Source organism: Zalophus californianus, chromosome 3, assembly GCF_009762305.2.
Source record: "Zalophus californianus isolate mZalCal1 chromosome 3, mZalCal1.pri.v2, whole genome shotgun sequence".
Lineage (NCBI taxonomy): Eukaryota > Metazoa > Chordata > Mammalia > Carnivora > Otariidae > Zalophus > Zalophus californianus.
Window position 1 is genome coordinate 190881036 of NC_045597.1, and position 20000 is coordinate 190901035.

Consider the following 20000-nt stretch of genomic DNA (forward strand, 5'->3'; position numbering starts at 1 on the left):
GGGTACAGGGTGAAGGTGACCCCCAGCGTGTGGGTTGTGCACCCGGCTGGATTATGGGCTTATGACTGAGCTGGGGGAACAGGAGAGGAGGAGCAGATTTTAGGGGGAAGATTTTGGCTCAACCCAAAATTTCAAGTATAGCAAGAAAGGGGTACATGCGGGTTTGATGTTCAGGAAAGAGACCTGGGCTGCATTTGGAAGAAAGTAGAGATGCGGAGTTTAGGCAATTATTTTAAGGAACTTAGAAATTATGGCAGAAATCTACAAGACACAATGTGGATTTTGTTTTATTTTAATTGGAGACATTTGGACATATTTATAGGGGAATGGGGCCACTGGTTTTCACCCTAAAGAAGAGGAATCTGGTCTACAGATGGTGGCAAGCCACCAGAGCAGAGACGGGGGAGACATAGGACCTTCAGGCAGCCTAGCACCTCAGGGGCCGGTGTTCCTTGTTGCCTGCAGTCCGTCAGGATACCAGTCGTTGCTCCCTTGGAATTCCATGGGACGCTCAGGGTCTTTTCTATACATAATTCATGGATGGGAGCTTAAGTGAGGCTTAGGGCACCTCTGTTTCTTGCAACTGAAGGATGTAAGGGAAACTCTCCGACCTTCAGGGGCACTGCCACCCTCATAAACTAGGGGATTTGTGTGTAGTATCATTCACAACTCCAGAATGCCCACCATGTGGGTGTTCACAGCCTCCCACTTGGTCACCCTACCCAGAAACACAATTGCCATGTTTTCCACTTTACATGCCATTTCAAGTTTGTATCCATACTCAGTGTCTCTATGTGATATCTCTTTAACATGTTGTGCCTGTTTGTAGGTCCATCAGCGTTATTGTTAAAGAGGAAGATGCTACTTCATACATCTGACACCCCACAATCATGAAGCCAGTGTGCCGTAGCCATATAATAAATATTTTGATAATGACGTTCAAGATACGGTAGTCAGGATGGACAAAATATTAGGCATCATGCAAATTGTCCATAAGAGAAATTGGTAGCAAGCCGAAACAAAACATTTCTCTTCTGAGCGTGGTTCAAACCAATAAAGGCCAGGAAGTTCAGTGGGGCCTGAGGTTCTACTTCTCCTTCCCCCATCGACACTCGTCTTCACCAGTGCACAGGGGATGGGGGAATTCCGGATGGACTCTGGTCTCAGGACAGCCACTTTTGAATGTTCTCAAACAGGCAGATTTTATGGCATGTCATATGGGATCTCCTCTCTCTGGGGCTGGAAACCCAAACCCCTGGGAATATATTTTATAACTCTTCTGGGGGCAACTTTGTTGTGTTCTCCAAGCCAAATACTTGTAGATTACTAGAAAGAGAAGTCATGTTTATTTATGAAGTGATTTGCATGGTGTAGTGGCTCACTGGTGAATTTCACATGCCTCAAGCTCACGGTGTGATGAGAACTGCAAAGCCCCGAGTTTATAGCATGTGAGAAAGGAAATGAAGCTCGGGAGCAGCTGTTCTCTGGGTTATTTTTCAGCATGACTACAAAGGAGGGAGCTGTACTTTGACCACAAGAGTTTTGCTTCCTTTTCAGAAATGCACTGCATGTGTGGCTGGAGAAAATGCATGGCAGCCCTTTGTGAATTGTGAAGCGCCATGCAGCAGACACGTTTTATTGTCACACCAGAATTTGTATTGGTCTCACGCGAAACTGGGTACCTGGTTAACTGTGTTGAACTTGTGAGATGAAGACCGTTTCTTACTGAGTCATTGGTAAAAACGGGTCCTTTGATGACTGGTGTGCCCACATGGGGAATCGGCCTGGGTCAGGGATCATTCTGGAAGGATGGCTCCTTGACTTCAGGCGCCAGTGATGTCCTCTCTGTCTCTCAGTCTCCCTGTACACGGGTGGGGCTCTTTCACATGTTATTTTAACACACAGTTACTTTTCCACTACAAATTTAATAAAACACGTCGGTTCTGGGTGGTCACAGTGAGAACTTGGCTTTATGGGAGCAAGGGGCAAGAGCGTCCTCTGAGATCTAAGCTGCAGAGTGCAAGGCTGGGCAGACGCCACTCACCCTGGAGAGGGCGTCCAGGTCCACCAGGGTGGCCACCCTCCTGAGTGAGGGTGATGCACTCAGGGAAGAGGGGATGTTGGTCAGCCCGGGGGGACGTGGGAAGCTGGGGGTTGGTGAGGACATGTTGCTCCACCTCTCTTAGGGAGAACCCCTCTTCCCTGGCCGCAAACATGCACACTTTCATGGACAACGTGGGGTGTCTCCTTTCATCCTTTCAGACCTCAGCGATGATGATTCTAGAAAATGTGGAAAAACTATTAAAATGTAAGCAAAGAAATAAAAGTTGCCCAGAGCATCTCCACACCAAGATAATGACACTTTAAAAATATTATACTAGTTTTTCTTTTTAACATATTTCAAATCATACTATAAAAATATAAACACAGTTACTAAAGTTCTGGCCCTAAATGAGAGACACTCTGAAGGGAGCAATTTGTCTCTGTGTTTATCTAGAAAAGAATATATATTCCTTATCCAAAATGGATAAGCTCCACAAAGACATGATCCGATTTTGAATAGTTTACCCACAAGTTTTTTATTTTCTTTGTCCATCCTTTTTTCTTACATATAAGATCTTCTTTTTTTTTTTTCTGGGATAGTTTTCCTTTAAGGAAGGTTTGTTGGTAAAAATCTCAATTTTTGATAGCCCCACAGATATTTTTTGACAATATGTATATGTGATATGTTATCATAAAAATGCTCTTTGGAAAATGAGTACTTGGAACTCGTTTTTAAAATTTTTTTTATTTTTGTGGTTTTCTCAACAAGATATACTTGAGGGTTTTTTCTTTGTATAAGAATATATACAGAAATAAAAACAATTTAACCATGTGGTCAGGCCTAACACCATTAATAATTAAACCCACTGGCAATATTTTACACACAGATTCAGTCTGTAGTAATCATATCTTTAAATACCAATATTTGTGCCAAAAACTAATGTTTCATTGTCCAGTGCTCAGTGAATATAAACACATCACTGAAGCCCACAGAAAAGGTCTTCCCAGCACTTGTCCTAATAATTAGCAAGTGTGTGTTTCCCTTTGTCTACTTGAAAGTAAAGGCAAAAACTGGTCTGGACGCAAAGGTGGAAAATGTCCTTCACAGCTAATCATGGTTTTGCACCATTTATCAGGAATTACACTTCCCATCATAAAATCTCTCTCAGGGAATGCTTGGACCTCATTTTTAAAATTAAATGCATCTTTTGAGATGATGGAAATGTTCCAAAATTGGATTTTGGCGGTGGTTTCAAAGCTTTGTAAATGTACTAGAGATCACTGAACTGTATACTTAAACAGATGAACTGAATGCAACTGCAGCAAGTTTTATTTTGCACTCATTCTATTTTTTTTTAAGATTTTATTTATTTATTTGAGAGAGAGAGTGCAGAGAGAGAGAGAGTGAGAGAGCACGAGCAGGGGGGGCAGGGCGGAGGGGCAGAGGGAGAGGGAGAAGCAGACTCCCCGCTGAGCAGGGAGCCCGATGTGAGGCTCGATCCCAGGACCCTGGGATCACGACCTGGGCGGAAGGCAGACGCTTAACGACTGAGCCACCCAGGTGCCCTATTTTGCACTCATTCTTAGTAGATAATTATCCTGGATTGACAATTCCAGATTAACAGCTACAGTCTTTCATCTTGTTAAAGATATTATTCCCCTGACTTCTGGCTTCTGTTCTTCTGGTGTCTGAGAAGTCAGATTTCAGCCTGACTGCCATTTCTTTGTGCTAGTCTGTCTTTTCTCTGGGGCTGCTCCGATGATCTTCACTTTTGACTTTGCTCTGAAACTTCTTGGTAATGTATCCGAGTGTGGAGTGTTTCGTGTGTGTTCTGCTTGAGATTCCTTGTGTTCCTGACCCTGTGGATTTGTGTCTTTCATCAGTTCTAGACAATTCAGAACCATTTCCCCCAATTACTGTGCCATTCTCTTTCTCTTCTGTCTGTCCTGGATCTTCCATTAGACGCGTGACAGGCACTTTCACTGGCCCTCCATCTCTTTTCATCTGTTATTCCCATTTTCCATGTCTGTGGTTTTCCACATTCCTCTTTTCTAGGCTGTATCCACTAAGTCCAGTATCTGTGTCTTTGCAGGTTTGGATCTGCCATTTGTCATGTCTGCTGACTCAGTGATCATGGTATGTTGTTTCCTCATGAGCTTTGTGATTTTTCTAAGCTTATTTTATTTTTATTTTTTAAATTTTATTTTAAATTTTATTATTTATTTATTTGAGAGAGAGAGAGCGAGAAAGAGAGAGAGAGGAGAGCAGGGTGAGGGCAGAGGGAGAAGCAGACTCCCCACTGAGTTTGGAGCCTGACTTGGGGCTTGATCCCAGGACTCTGGGATCATGACCTGAGCCGAAGTCAGATGCTTAACCGACTGAACCACTCAGATGCCCCACTAGGTTTATTTCGCTTGTGAACTCAAGACCAGTGTTCTTCATCTCAGGGAACTCTGAGGCCTGGCTTGAGGGTGCATTCTTCCAGGGAGCGTTTGTGTTTGCTTTAGTCTGCCTGCTGCAGGAAGGTCTACTTCATACCAAATTCTCAGCCAAGATATTTTTGGACCAGAAAAGTGGGAGAAATTAGGCCATAAACCTGCATAAGTTCTGGTCTGTTACTGTGAATTGTCAGGGAATATTTTTTATCCCTTTCTCCCTAACCAGGACTGAGGTTCTTCACTATCATTTTTTTTTTTTTTTTTTTTTTTTAGGAGAGCCAGAATGCCCTTGTGCACATGAGCATGGGTGGGAAGGGCAGAGGGAAAGGGAGAGAGAGAATCTTAAGGAGGCTCCACACCCAGGAAGCCCGACACAGGGCTCGATCTCACGACCCTGAGATCATGACCTGAGCCGAAATCAAGAGTCAGACGCGTAACCAGAGACCACCCAGGTGCCCCTCTTCACCGTCTTTCTTAATCATCCCACAGGGGGTGTGGCATTTGTGTGCGGAGGACTCTGGTCTAACCTCTCAGCTCTGTGCCTTGTCCCGTCTTTCATGAGAAACCTAATCCAGCTAGAGGACAGAGAGTGGATATTGCCAGCCTCTGGACAGGAGCAATTGCTCAGCTTGGGAAGGGAGCCCCATGCAACTGAACAGGAAGATCAGGGAGTATTGTTGAGGAGAATCACAGATGTCAGCTTTTTCTGACATAACAGCCAATAAAAACTCACATCAGCACAGTTCAGTATTTATTTAATTGTAATTTATACTTACTGAATGAGTTTCTTGCCAAGTAGCTTATTAAAAGCTCATTTACATGTATCTAAAGAGGACATATTATCATTCTGGAATATATTTCCTAAACAAACAAGGGCACGCACATTTATGCTAGCCTTAAGACTTTAACTTAAGCAGCTTTTGGTTGAAAATTAGAATTGTTTAATTAAATATAGAACTTTAGTTATCTTCGTTCAACTTTGGGAGAATTTGAGACTGCTTTAGTGAGTTACTAAGAACCCATGACAAACTGACAAATTTTGTTTATCTAAAATGAGGGGCACCTGGGTGGCTCAGTCAGTTAAGCATCTGCCTTCAGCTCAGGTCACGATCCCAGGGTCCTGGGATTGAGCCCCGTGTCAGACTCCCTGCTCAGCTGGTAGTCTGCTTCCCCCTCTGCTTCTGTCCCCCTGCTTGTGCTCTCTCTCTCATTCTATCTCAAATAAATAAATAAAATTTAAAACAATGAAATGAGGTAAGCTCTTCTCTTTTCCAATAAGATTGAGTTGAGATATTTTCAAAGGCTGAAACATTTCTGCCCCTGCTCCCTCCCTGTCTGATGGGGCTTTGTCTGAGCCCACAATTGCCATGGAGCAAGCTTCTCCTGTGAGTCTAGCTCTGCTGGGTTCAGGTTTTTCTCTCACCCCTTGCTCTTACTCTCCAGGCCCAAGGGGGTTGCACAAAGGGGATGCTTCCAGCTTTGCCGGCCCCAGACTACTTTGCAGTCCCTGGTTGGTCTCTATAAGGCTGCCCATAATTCTTTATGGGTCCCCGCTCAGCCACCCTTCTGAGTGTGCCATCTGTCCCCTGCACCTGCCGGGAGGGTGACTGCTGGTACCCTGTGTTCCTCCCCAATGAGAAGGCTCTCATCCTCGCCCCCCCCCCACACACAGTGCACTGGCATGTCCATCTCTCCCAAGGACTTTTCTCCATGGGGTGTCTTGACCTACTGTTGGATCTGGATCACTGGGAGGCATGTTACCAGTGGGTTTGCAGGTGACTTAACGTTTAGCTAAATTATAATGGATTGAAGATGTTCTTCATGGTAGCATCCTCGCTTTGGCTGCATTTCTGGATGTAAGAATAAGAACAGGGTCACGGCTAGGGCTGGGAGATTGGTGCATAGTTCATGGTCACCCAACACATGCTGCAGGTGCAAGGGAGCTAGCCACCTCTGATGTACCCTCGTGTAATGGCAGGTACAAATGATTGTGGTGCCCACTACTTCCCTGCGGGGTGCTTTTTGAAGATGGACATGATGTCTTGTGTTTGGTAGAAGAAAATGGGCTAAGAACCATGTTTCAATCCACTTATTTCTGGAAGATCAATGGGCAAATGGTGTTTGCAAATCACCGATTTCTCTAAAGTGACTGAGAAGCTGCCACCCGTCTAGCCTTCCTGATGTAATCTTGCACAGGGTGATGATGCTGTCAAGGACTGTCTTTGACGGATCAAGTGCCATCGGCCAGGGATGCCCCCTCTGAGAAGTGCTCCTTGAAAGTGGCTAATCAGGGGCTCCAGCTCTGCAGCAGGCAGCCAGCCAGACCACAGCAGTGTGGACTCCTTCTTCATACCCTGTTTTTCCCCATCCCCGTGGTCATGGGAGGGGCTGGTTTTCCCAGGCCAGTCTGTGCAGTGTTGGGGTGTGGGGAGAAATCAATAACATCATCCTCGTGCCCCTGTGTGGGCACGAGTGCGCCTGGAATGTCAGAGCACATCTTGGCCAGATGAGGTCCTAGCAGGAGACATAGAGGAGGGGTGGGCACCTGCTGCTTCTGCACCTGCTATCTAGCCGATCCCGGTTAAAGACAATGTCTCAGTGTCCAGCCGAGAGTCAACATTCTCCGCATTATGGGGCAGTGAAATCCGTGCTGATTGATGGCGTTACCTTTTCAGGGAATCTGCGCCGGTGTGACTGCTTTGTTTTGTTTTGTTTGTTTGTTTGTTTATTTATTTAATTTTTAAAATTTTTATTAAAGATTTTATTTATTTATTTGTCAGAGAGAGACACAGCGAGAGAGGGAACACAAGCAGGGGGAGTGGGAGAGGGAGAAGCAGGCTTCCCGCCGAGCAGGGAGCCCGATGTAGGGGCTCGATCCCAGGACCCTGGGGTCATGAGCTGAGCGGAAGGCAGACGCTGAATGACTGAGCCACCCAGGTGCCCCTGCTTTGCTTTATTTTAGGCAAGTGCAACTTTCTAAGGGTAAGGCTGAGGGTGAACCTGAAGCTGGCCAGCTCCAGGCAAGGTCAGTCCTCCCATAGCAAAGGACCCAGCCTCCCTCACCAGGCTGGGGACTGAATGACTGTAATAGCTGTGCATGGCTTTGGGCAAGGCACAGCCCCTCTCTGAGCCTCAGGTTTCTCATCTGTAGAATGGGTGTATTAATAGTCTCTGCAGCTCAAAGATAAATGCAGCCCCTGTCAAAGAATAAATACTCGATATTTACTTATTGTTGCTGTCATTACATTACATTTCTTGTTAATAAAACTGTTTGGCGTGTCGTGTACATCCCTACCTGACTATCCCAGTGAGTGGCCGCAGTGACTTGTTCCTGCCTACTCCCACAGCCGGAAGGCCCGGGCCCTGTGCTGTGGATGTCTTGTTGCTAAGCCTTACCAGGGACTTCAGTCCTGTTTCGGAGGCTGTGTCTTCTCTGCCACGGGAGTTCCCACGCTAGTCCCCCCTGCCTCCCCTGGCACCGTAGATGCACCTGCCCTCCAGGTCTCTTGCCACGACGGGGGGCCACCCACCGCTACATTTCACATCCCACCTGACAGCTGGTCTCAGAGGACCCTGGGTAAGCCAATGCAGGGCTGCATGACCAGTTCCCTGCTTCTCCTTCATCCTCGCAGCATTTAGGGCTCCTCCTAGGGGTCCCAGCCAGGACGCTGAGCCCTCATGCCCCAGAGCCCTAGTGCCCTTCCTGCCTGGCCAGGTGAAGTCCCTTGCTGCGGTGTCTGGGGACTCCACCAGGGACATTGAGTTGAAGGTGGCTGCAGGATGGGAAGTGTGCTTTTGCCCCCACCCCCCCAGGAGGGATTCAGAAAGCATTTCCCCGTGAAACTCTGAGGCCCACAGAGGCTGGTACACTGTTGTGAGCTGACATTCAGGGGCTGTCGTGGGAGCTTACCTCCCAAAGCGCCCTGTCTCTGCAGGAGAGTGGGATCCAGGCACTGATTTAACTGACCCCCCCACCTCAGAACAGGTTGTGTTGGGACTCTTCACCTGCTCTCCCTCTCCACCTTAACCCACAGAATGATGGCTTCTAAAAGGCAAAATGGAATACTTGCAAGCAAGAAAATGAGCCTTAGGCTGTTTGCCTTCATTTTCAGCGTCTACAAGCACTGGTTTATATTTGAGTACAGAACTCCAAGATCTCTGTCTGCCTGCATTCTGGGCCCCGGGTCCTCTCATTCTTGCAGCTGAGGCCTGGAGGGAGGTCGGTCCCCACCCTGCCTCTGCGCCAGCCTGCCCTGTCCTGGGCTGTGGGTTGGAGGCCGTGGGTCCCATCTGCCTTGGGACTCAGGTACCAGTATTTGGACTCCGGCCTTGATTCTTATCATCCAACTCACCTTTCTATCCCCATGTTAGTAATTGAAATGGGTTTCTTCCATGGTGGGACTTTCTGCTGGGTTTCCTGTCGAGTACCCTGATTTGGAGTATTTACATTTTTTGTAGGGGAGTCCGGGGGGATTTCCCAGAGCAAGTAGCGATTATCTTCTAAGACCTAAATGTGCTTAGTGAAACCCCTAGAGGAGGTGTGAGGACCTAGGGAGAGCTTCCTGGCGGGTGACTCTGATCTTGTCCTCAGGTATGCATGGATGTGGCGACAAGGGACAGAGGCAGGACAGAGGCAGGAGCTCTTCCCACCTGCCTGCCATCGATTTTGTTCATTCACATTGTTTCTATTTCACATGGTGAACGATTGAGGAAATTAGTAAAATCAGAAGTAAGCGAATGTCAACATTGGCCCCCACCACCCCAAGAAAACCACCTTGAGAGTTTTGGTGTGTTTTCCCACGCTTTTCCTCCTCTGCTTTATTCTTTGACAGTAGTGATCGCTACGGGTTGCAGTGACCCAAAGCAACCTCTGTTTTGGTGCTGGAGGGCTCATTTTATTTGGAAAAGATTGTAAATGTCTGCCCTTGTCAAAAAATTAGATAAGAGACTCTTAACTCTTAAAACTGAGGGTTGCTGGGGGGGGGGGATGAGGAAACTGGGGGATGGGCATTAAGGAGGGCACGTGATGGAATGAGCGCTGCGTGTTGTATGCAACTGATGAATCACTGGATTCTACCCCTAAAACTAATAATTTGTGTGCACATGGCACAGCCAGGGACACCTCATGCCAGCCTATCTTCAGGCCCCTTCCCGGGCCCCAGGAGAGGACAGGTTCTCACGGTTGCTCACATTATCCCATCGTCTGGAACATTCGTAGAAGTAACACATTTTAATGGCCATTGGGTAAACACATTCTGATTACAAGTTCCCTTTGGCACAATCCCCCCCCCACCCCCACCCCACCGCCCACTTGGGAGTTGGCAGTGGCCCAGGTATTTTCTATTCGTAATTTTGCATTCTTTTTCTGAAAGGGGACCGCCCAAGTTGTGTCAGCCCCACAGCACCTGGATCCACCGTTACGGAGGAGACAGAGTTGGGTGGAGTTGGTGGCTCTGCGAGACACCCTGGAGTGAGGGTGGAGAGCAGGGTGATGTTCCCCTGCTATCTGCTGCCTGGTCTCACCAGAAGCCAGAGCGCCCCGGAGCCCATGGATGCATCCTCCGGCTCAGCCTCCTGGGTGGGGAGCAGGTGGAGGAGGGTGGGCCGTGGGTCTAAAGGGCAAATGAAGCTCGTTGACACCCCATATGTCCCCCCAGGTAAAGATAGCCACTGGTGACATTTGGGCATATTTATGCTTGCGATCCTTTAAAGAGAGCTCTGCTAGAGGTGGAAAAGTCCAAGATCTGGAGAAGCCAATGAAGAAGAGCCAGAACAGAGAAGACAGCTTCCAGACAAGAACAACACTGGTTGAGCTGGAATATGGCCCGGTTGCTCTGAACAGAATCGTAAGGTCAGTAAACTAAAGCACAGATAGAGAAGTTCCTGGTGAAAAATCTGAGATGGATAAGGAAACTCCTCGTCCGTGGACATGGTTGAGAGTACTTATGTGGGCAGCCCCTGAGACACCGATGGTCAGAGGCCTGAGGGACAGGCTGGCTGTGCACCATGGGGGCCCTGGGAGGCCTGTGTTCAGAGCAGTTTTGAGTGAGCCAGTGCTGGGCTTGTGGAGTGAGGTGGTTTGGTTTGTAAGCATCTGTAACAGTAAAGGGAGCGGAAAAGTTCTCAAAAAACTATGACCTTTGGAAAAAGAAAGGGTTCTCTTTGGTGATATTTCAATTATTTCATTTCAACTTGTTGCAGTCACTGTGGGAGATTTGTCCTGCATTGTTATTCCATTTGTGTAGGTCTTTGTTCTGAAAATTCTTGCACACCTGCTCTCTGCACCATTGCTAGATAGGACAGAGGCTCTCTGCACCATCGCTAGATAGGACAGAGGCTCACAAGCTGATTTTGTTTCTGAGGGGCAGGACATAGTGTCCTAAGGAGCAACTCCGAGACACACCTGGGAGTCTGAGCTGGACTCATCTTCAGTGGGACTTACTCTAGTTTGGAAAAACTTCCAGGTGATTCTGATACCTGCCCTTTCTCCCGTTCTGGGAAAACAAGTGATTAAGACACATTCCCTTACCCTTGAGGGGTTATTAATCCTTTGTACATTTTACATTAATAATATGAGTTATGATTAAGGCCTGTGCCCACAGATCTATATGAAAGGTCCCTGGATCCATGAGGGGGTGATATACTCTGAAGGGAGGGAGAGGAAAAGCATCATGAGGAACAAGGCAGGTGCATCCATGAGGATCTAAACAGGAGAGAGTAACCTGAACAGGGAAGGTTTAATGTAGAGCATTATTAACTACAACAGAGGATTAGAGTAAGGAGAAAATGGCCGGCAAGAAGTAGAGAGAACTCTAAGGAAGATAGGATCGGCAGATATAAGAGCCGCCATCACCCCAGGGCTGAGACCCAGACCTCACAGCACAGGGCATGGCTGGGGCTTTCTGGACGCCAGAGATGTTACTATGGTGACTCACTGTTAGGACTTATCAGAACTCTGTCCTCGAGGGCACTGGGGAAAGCTGTTCTTGAGGAAATGTCTCATGACAGGCAACCCAGATTTTGTACAAAAAAACCACCCCAGTTTCTGCTACAAGACCATGTCGGGTGCTGGGGGAAGCTGTGGGCTGCCATGCACACTGGGAACTCCATAACCCGCCCACCCAAACTAGGAAGCCACACCCCTCTGCTCCCCGCCCCCGACAAAACTGTACATCATGCCAACTGGCACAGTAAAAATTTTTAAGGGACTCATACCCATTACAGAACAGTAGAAAGGGTGAATTTGCAGCTGAGGGGCAGTAAGTCGGTAAACATACAGCAAGGTTTCACTGAAAGTCAAGTTTGGAAGGGACGCTCGAAGCCCTATGGTGTCCCAATCCTCACATCCTCGTGGAGTGGTTGTCAGGCTCGTGAGACATCCGCAGCAAGGCGCCCACCACCGCCTGGGATGGTCAGGCAGCCCCTCCTCACCCTGAACCCTCTTCTGTCTCCAGTTCTGGCTCTGATTTACCTTATGTCTGCCACCTGACATGAGATATGCATGGGTTCAAATATATGAACCCAGTCCTTCTGCTTTGCTTCTTCCCCAAAGCTTCTGTCTCTTGTAAACTACACATCTTACGACCTCTCTGACAATTCAGAGCCTTTTCACTCTACCAAGCATGGGGATGAATGTACTTCCATGTGTCTGGGTCTTTCAAGACTTGGTCATATCTCCCCCAAAACCTGTTCCAATGTGCTCTGATTGTACAAAATGGAGCACTTGTAACTGATCTGTCTTGTTGGCCACAGTGATTGATTTAAGGAGTGACTCCTGATCTATGTCAGAAATGACACATTTCAAAATGGCAGTAGGAAAGAGAAGTCTCTTTTCACACTGGATGATGAAGCAAAGATCTTATGAACCCAAAAAGCTGCCTCCAGGCCTGACTCCAGCCAAAGAAAATGCATCCAAGTTGAGAGGGACGAAGAGATGGCAGACAGAGAGAAAGCTCCTGATGCCACTGGAGTCCCCCGTGCCCACCATCCCTGAGGCCAGCCCAGTACCTCTTTGCCTTGGTTTGGTTATAGGAGCCAATAAATTCCTTTTTCTTCCCCCTTAAACTAGTTCAAGTTGGGTTTCTGGCAATCACCAAAAAAGAATACCAATCCACCTTTCCTAACATTAAAAGAAGAAGAAGAAAAAAGGCAAGGGTGTCATTGTCTCACTTCTTTGATACAGGGTTTCTGTAGAAGCTAATATAATTTTAAGTAGTAATTCTGGGAATTGGTTGTTAATGATTTTTAGAAAAAGTGTATCTAGAAAATAAGATCTGACTCCTCCCCATTTCTTCCTTTTTCTTCCTGAGCAATTCAGTCCTAAAGCAATTAAGTCCTTCCCACAGTGGGAAGCCATGGAGACTCAGGATGGGTTATAAGCAGGGCACTCTCTCAGGTCAGTCCTATGGCGGGTGTAGGGGCCCAGAGAGAGTGAGGAGGACATTCACAGAAGGGGAAGAGGGATGACAAGGTCTCCCAAAGATGTCCACATCTTTGATCCCCAAACACATTTTTTGTTCCTCCAAACCTATCAATGCTACCTCTATGGCAAGTTGTGATTGAGCTAAGGTCTTGCGATGGGGAGATTATTTGGATTATCCAGGTAGGTCCAATGTCATCACAGGGTCCTTATACAAGGTGGGTGGGAGATCAGAGTCAGGAGTAGGAGACATGAGGACAGAACACAAGGTTGGAGTGATGTGGGGAAGGGGCCAAGTCAAGACCTGCGGGTGGCCTCTAGAAGCTGGAAAAAGCAGGAACGTGTCTCCCCTGAAGCCTTCAGAAGGGAAGACTCTCCACTGGAACAATGCTTTTAGGCTTATGATGTCCAAAAATGTAAGAAAAGGTGATTTGTTACAGCAGCAACAGGAAAGTAATACAAGTAATACAATACAATGATCAAATAAATTACCATAATAAGGATAGTGGAAGCCAGGATTGTCACTGAGGAGAAGGAAATTGCAATACACATTAGATGTAAGCACATTTTGCACCCAGATCTTGGCTTCTAAATACCACTGTCTACTAAGGCTCTTTGGAAGGTTGATTCCAAACTGGGTTAGAGAGAGTGCAAGATGAGCCTGGATCATCTTCTTGTGCCAGAAAACAATGGAAGTTTCAAAAAATGATAGAGGTATATTAAAAGGACACAGATGCCAGTTCCCACTTGCCAAATTAGGGGAAAATCTGAGCTGCCAAATAAATACTGAGAGTAATGGATTATAACTCACTAAGACAGGAAACCACAAGTTTGTACAGATACAAATAAATAAATGAATAAATGGAAAGTTTGAGGAAGAATGACCTATTTGCACAGATTCAAGCTATCTACTCTCAAAATTACAGAGGAGAAAAGAGTAAGCACAGTGGAAAAGCCTGACAGTTCTGAATCAAGAGATCAGAGTGAACACTATTGGTAATGGAACAGATTGATGTTGTTCACCATTTGATGGGTTGTAATGAGAACACAACCTCACTTCTGTGAAATTCTCACCAAAAACACATAACCTGAGCCTAATCAAAAGGAACAATCAGACAAACTCAGATGGAAGGAAAATCTATAAAATAATCAGCTTGTTACTTTCAAACAGTTCCATGTTATAATTGTCAAGGGAAGTCTGAGAAAGTGTGCTGGACTGAACGAAATGGAAGAGAGGTAGCAGCTCAATGCAACACATGATTCAGAGGATCCTTTCTCTGCAAAAGGTATTATTGGCATAATTGGCAAAACTTGAATGGGATCTGTGTACTTGGAGGTAGGAATGTATCAGTGTTAACTTCCTGATTTTGATGGTTGCATTCAGATAAAGAAAGAGGATATCCCTGTTTATGAGAAACACACATTTAAGTATTTAGGGGGTGATAGGGCATCATGTCAACAACTTACTCTCAGATGATTCGGGGGAAAAAAGAGTTTTTCTCTCTGCTTGAATATTTTCTGCAAGTTTCTAATTATTTAAAAATAAAAATAGGGGTGCCTGGGTGGTTCATTTGGTTAAGCATCCGACTCTTGATTTCAGCTCAGGTCATGATCTCAGGGTTGTGGGATTGAACCCCATGTGGGGCTCCACGCTCAGTGGAGAGTCTGCTTGAGATTCTGTCTCTCCCTCTCCCTCTGCCCCTCCCCCCGTGCTCGCTCTCTTTCTCTCTCTATAAAATAAGTAAATAAATCGTTAAAAAATAAAAAATAAAAATAGGAAAGAAGGAAGGAAAGAAAGAAGACAGGAAGTAAATCTCCCTTGCTAATTTGACATCCCATGGTGTTGAGGTCTTTAGAGGTATTTTCAAACATAGGTGGAAATGAAAATGTGTAACTCTATTAGGATATATGAAATTTGTAATCTCAAAACTCAAATCAGCTGAAATAATTTTATTAGTTATATTCAGATATTTCTTCTTTATCTTCAGGTCAGATATTTTTGGGCTGAATCATCTTTAGGCTTTGAAACCAAAAATCTGTATATTGAAGTTTGAAGAGTGTGAAATCACAGTACTTTTTAGAATGTTGCCAAAGTTTCAGAAAAATGAGACTTCGGTTTGACCCGACATGCTTGGTATCTCATTAGGCCCTCCATGCTTTGATATACTCTCATGGCAGAAGTTTCCTGGACTCACTCAGAGATCAGAAAACATTCTTCTCTGTGTCAAACTTCACAATGAAGTGGAGAGAAAGCAAGGCTTCACTCAGAACTTTCAAGTTTTTTCCCCTTTTCTTAAAATTTAAAAGCAAAAATGAAAAATTTCAAACACAGAGAACAGCAAGTAATATAGAGTATACTCGTGGGCTCAACTAGTAAGATCTAACAAATGTGAATATTTTGCCCAAAGAAATAAAAATACTGTAGAGACTGTAGATACTCCTGTGTAGCCCACTCCATTCTCTTTCCCTCTCTCCCTCCTCAGAGGTCACCATTGTCTTCAAGTTGGTGTATAGCCTTTCTTACCTCTAGGTGGGCTTTTTGCATAGTTCCATAAATAATATGTACTTTTCTGTGACTGCCTTAAAACTTTAAATAAATGGTGTTACTTTATGTTTACATTGTGTAATGTTTTTAAAAAATTGGGGCAAATTTTAATGCAAAGCACAGATCTTAAGTGTACAGGTGATGAAATATGATAAATATAAACACCCAATGTAACCACCGACCCAATCAATATATAGAACATTGCCCTCACCCCAGAAAATTCCCTTCCAGTTAATCTCTACCCCTATAACAACAATCATTTTATTCTACTATGATATAGTAATATAATCGTTCTTAAATTTTGCTAATTGCTATGGTGCCTTTGTTGAATATCAATTGCCTGTGCATGTCAGTCTATTTTTGGACTCTCTATTTTGTTCCCTTGCTCTATTTGCCTATATTGCTGATACCACAGTAGATTGTTTGCCATGTCTTTATAGTAAGTCATGAAATTACAAAGTGAGTCCTCCAACATTCTTCCATTACGGGACAGTTTTAGCTATTTTGAAGTCTTTTGGATTTCCATAAATATTAAAAAATCAACTTTCCAATTTCTACAAAAGAATCTTCTGGGATTTAGACTAGAATGACATTGACTCGATAGACCAGTTCGAGGAGAATTGGCATATTAACAGTATTGAATACCCTAATCCATGAACATGGTATATCTCTCCATTTATTTTGCTCTTCTTTCTCTCAGGGCTGTTGTTGTAGAGGTCTCATGTGTTTTTTGTTAAATTTATTCCTAGATATTTTATGGGTTTAAGTGCTATTATAAAGGAATTCTACAATTTTATTTTCTAATTGTTTGCTGCTGATATATAGAAATTTAACTGACCTTTGTATACTGACTTGGTATTCTGAGGCCTTTCTAAATTTGCCACTTAGTTCTTGAGGTTGTTTTGTAGATTTGTCAGGATTTTCTATGTAAATAACCATGTCAACTGCTAATAAAGGCGATTTTATACCTTTCTTTCTAATGCATATGTCTTTATTTTTTTTAAAATCTTCCTTATTGGCAATAGCTAGGATCACTAGTATAACGCTGAAAGGAAGTGGTGAAAATGGATATCTTCCTTTTTTTTTTAATTTTAGAAGTGTTCAATTTTTCACCATTAAGTATGATGTGTATTTTAAGTATTCATACACGCTCTATGTCAAATTCATAATGTCCCTTATCAAATTGAAGAATTAAATCAAAATCATTCTACTTTTAGATTGCTGAAGGTTGTTATCACAAATAGATTTTGAATTTTTCAAATGCTTTATTTTGTTAACTTAGTGAATTATATTGATTTTTAAATGTTAAACCAGTCTTGCATTTCCAGGATGAGCCCCACTTAGTCATGGTATATGTTGTATTTGATTTGCTGTTTTTCAAGGATTTTTATCTCTACATTCATGAAGGATATTGATTTATTATATTCTTTTCTGCTCATGTTGGTTTATTTCTGGTTTGGGGAGTTCTTATAAATAGTCCTACTATAAACATTCTTGTGTATTTCATTTGGTGCAACATATACACCTTTAAGTTTTACCTTGCAATGAAATTGCTAGGTCATATGCATGTATACGTTCAACTTCAGTAAATACTGCCAAAATTATTGTGCCAGTTTACACCTCCACCATTGGGATACAGCCCAGTGTCGCTTGAATTGTGGGCTGGGAGCTATTTGCTACTATTCTGCAAAGAAGTAGGGTTAGAAGTTGAGAGTGAGAAACCATTCAGGAAGGTTTAAAAAAATGTGACATCCCTGTGACATACAAAATCATGGTCAGCAGCCTTGTGTGACAGGTTGCTGCATAGACAATTCATATGTTGCACTTGCATGATGAAACACAGTGACAGAAGCTCCTTCCTAGTCATGCTCAGTGGGACCATATCTCGGTGTGCATTGCACTGGAAATCTAAATAAACAAACAAAAAACAAAAAGAAAAACAACATTCCCCCCCCCCCAAAAAAAAAACCCAAGAAGAACTCTGTCCTTCACCGCATAGTCTGAGAAGAACCAGTGTGGGAGCATACTGGCGGTTCCACATCTTGCTAACATTCTCTAAATTTCATGTTAGTCTTTCTGGGAGTGTGCAGTTGTAACGGCACTGTGTTTTAATTTGTATTTTTCCAATGACTAAGGAAGTTGCACACTTTTCATATTTTTAGGGGTCACAACTTGGTGTGAAGTACCTATTCATATTTTTCCCCACTTTCAACATATATATTTTAAGTCTTTCTAAAACGTTTTTGGGGGATCTTTCCTAACTGACCCCTCAACCATTTCTATGAGGCAGGTGAGTGAAATATGGGGAGGGCAAGAACCTGATTCAAAAGTGAGATTCTTTTGAGTTTATTCATTCAGTTAATATTTATGAGCCCCTACCGTGTGCCAAGCACCCTGTGTGACAAAAGGGGATAGAGCAGTGAACAACATAGCAACATTCTTACCCTCAAGGAATGTATACTCTGGTGGGGAGAAGACAAATACTAAACTGGAAACTTTGGTTGGCAGTAAGTTCTGTGGAGAATATAGGATAATGGCAGAGTAACTGGAATGGCCCGGAGCAGTGAAAGAAGGTTTTTCTAAAAATAAATATTTAAAAATAAATATTTTAGAATAACAGGGAAGACATAACCATACTATGATCAGAGCTTTCCAGGAAGAGAAAATGTCAGGTACAAAGGTCCTGAGGTAGAAACAAGTTGGTCTGAGTATTAATTAGTGAGTATTCTCTTATTTGGGTCAAAATTGACATAAGAGGTGCCATTGATGCCTAGTACAGTGGGTACGGGTGGCATGCTCCCAGATCCTTTCGACCTCCTTGTGTGTCTGTGTGTCCACTTAATGTGGGCTTACCGCCCAGGTCTGTGACTGGGATGTATCTTTGAGAGACTGACCTCAGGTTCCTGGAGTTGCTTTGTCCACACAGGGTGGGAACAGGGAGAAGGGTGAGGCTTTTTCCCCACCTTTCCACCCGGCAGCCCCGATCCAGGCTTTGAAGGGTGTAGGAGTATGAAAGCCAGCATCCTTGCCTGCAGTTGGAGTGAAGTCAGGGCGGACTGCCGGCTTTGGAGGCTCATGAAGGGGGTCAGACTGCCGCTGAGACTTGGCCGGGATCATAGCTTTGGGTGGGTTTTTCCTTCCCTTGCTAGTTTATTCTCGAGCACTTCTTTAATATATGGGTTGCCCCGAATTCTCATCCATGGTTCTGCTTTTAGGAAGCCCAACTTAAGACAGCCTGATCTATATTTTGCAACGGCTTTTCCTCTTTTTTTTCCAAGAGTTTGTCTTCTGTGGCACCAGATGACAGCCTGTGCCGTGAAGTCAGACAAACCTGGGTTTGAATCCCCTCCATTCACTAGCTTGGGCAGGTTATCCACTCTTTCTGGGCCTTACCTTCCTTCCTTATACAAATGGGACAAAAGTAGTGCCAATATTGGGTCATCGTAAAGATTAAATGAACGAATGTAAGCAGAACACTTAGATCAGCAAAGAGCTAAACGCTCTTATTATGAAACCTGTCCAGACGTTACCAAAGGGTTCATAAAATGTTGCAAGCCTTGGGTTGTATATCTGTTTTACTCCTTAAAAAACTACCCTGTGTCACTGGGGTTTGCCTCTGCCTTGGGGAGGGGGAGGAGGAGAAGTAGCTGCTCTGGGCGGGTGAGGTGTCTCTAATAGGCATCTTTTTGTTTACTCCTGAGAAGCACCTGGCAGGAAGAGAAGGTTTTATTATAATTATTATTTTTTAAAAAGATTTTATTTATTTATTTATTTGAGAGAAAGCGGGGTAGGGAGGGGCTGTGGGAGAGAGAGAATCTTAGGCTGACTTTTCATTGAGCGTGGAGCCCAGTGTGAGGCTCCATCCCAAGACCCCGAGATCATGACCTAAGTCGAAATCAAGAGTCAGAGGCTGAACCAACTGAGCCACTCAGTCTCCCCTATTATAATTATTTTAAAGACAGGAACTCCATTTTCAAAAAGGCTAAGCTGCCTAAGGAGACATGGTGTGTAAGTTGGAGCTCCAAGTCAGACCTGTCTGGGGGGAGCCCAGGCTGGGGACCCTATCTCCTTGGGGGGTGGGGCTCTGTGTTTACCTCCAGGTCCTTCCCCCAGAGAAGGGGCCTGTGTCTGCTGTTCAGGGGGAATGTCCAGCGCTAGCTGAGACAATACCCACCAGGCCGAGGTACTGATGATGCGGCTTCTTCCAGGGCCATGACTCTGGGAGTCTGGAATGTGATACTCTTGAGGTTGGACTGAAGACCCAAGGTTGTGCAAAGTCAGCCTTCCGTCTTCAGGCCGATGGTGCCCTTGAGCGTGTCTGGGGCCACGGTTGCAGCTGCCAGAATCCATGCTGACTCCATTCTGATGGGGCTCCCTAGGAGCCCAGACCCAGCCTACCAAGGATAAGGACGCTTTTACAGTGAGGTGGGGTTTCAGCAGCATGCGGATCCCGGCTGCCACAGCCCGGCAAGAATAGAGGCTTCTATTGTAACGATTTTGTCTGCAGGCAAATTAGGTCAGAGGGGGAGAGTCGGCTCTGTGGAGTCTAAAATC

At 44.8% G+C, this 20000-nt stretch overlaps 1 protein-coding gene across 1 annotated transcript in view; it reads left to right on the plus strand.

The window, feature by feature from the left end:
- The window catches only part of LOC113919628, a 42012-nt gene extending 26997 nt beyond the window's left edge, over nucleotides 1-15015 (plus strand). The window contains exons 6-7 of the mRNA XM_027589071.1: nucleotides 10140-10333; nucleotides 14890-15015. Of these exons, the coding sequence (XP_027444872.1) occupies nucleotides 10140-10333; nucleotides 14890-14920 (225 nt within the window). The 3' untranslated portion in view covers nucleotides 14921-15015. The remainder of the gene's footprint in view (nucleotides 1-10139; nucleotides 10334-14889) is intronic.
- The last annotated feature ends 4985 nt before the right edge of the window (nucleotides 15016-20000 follow it).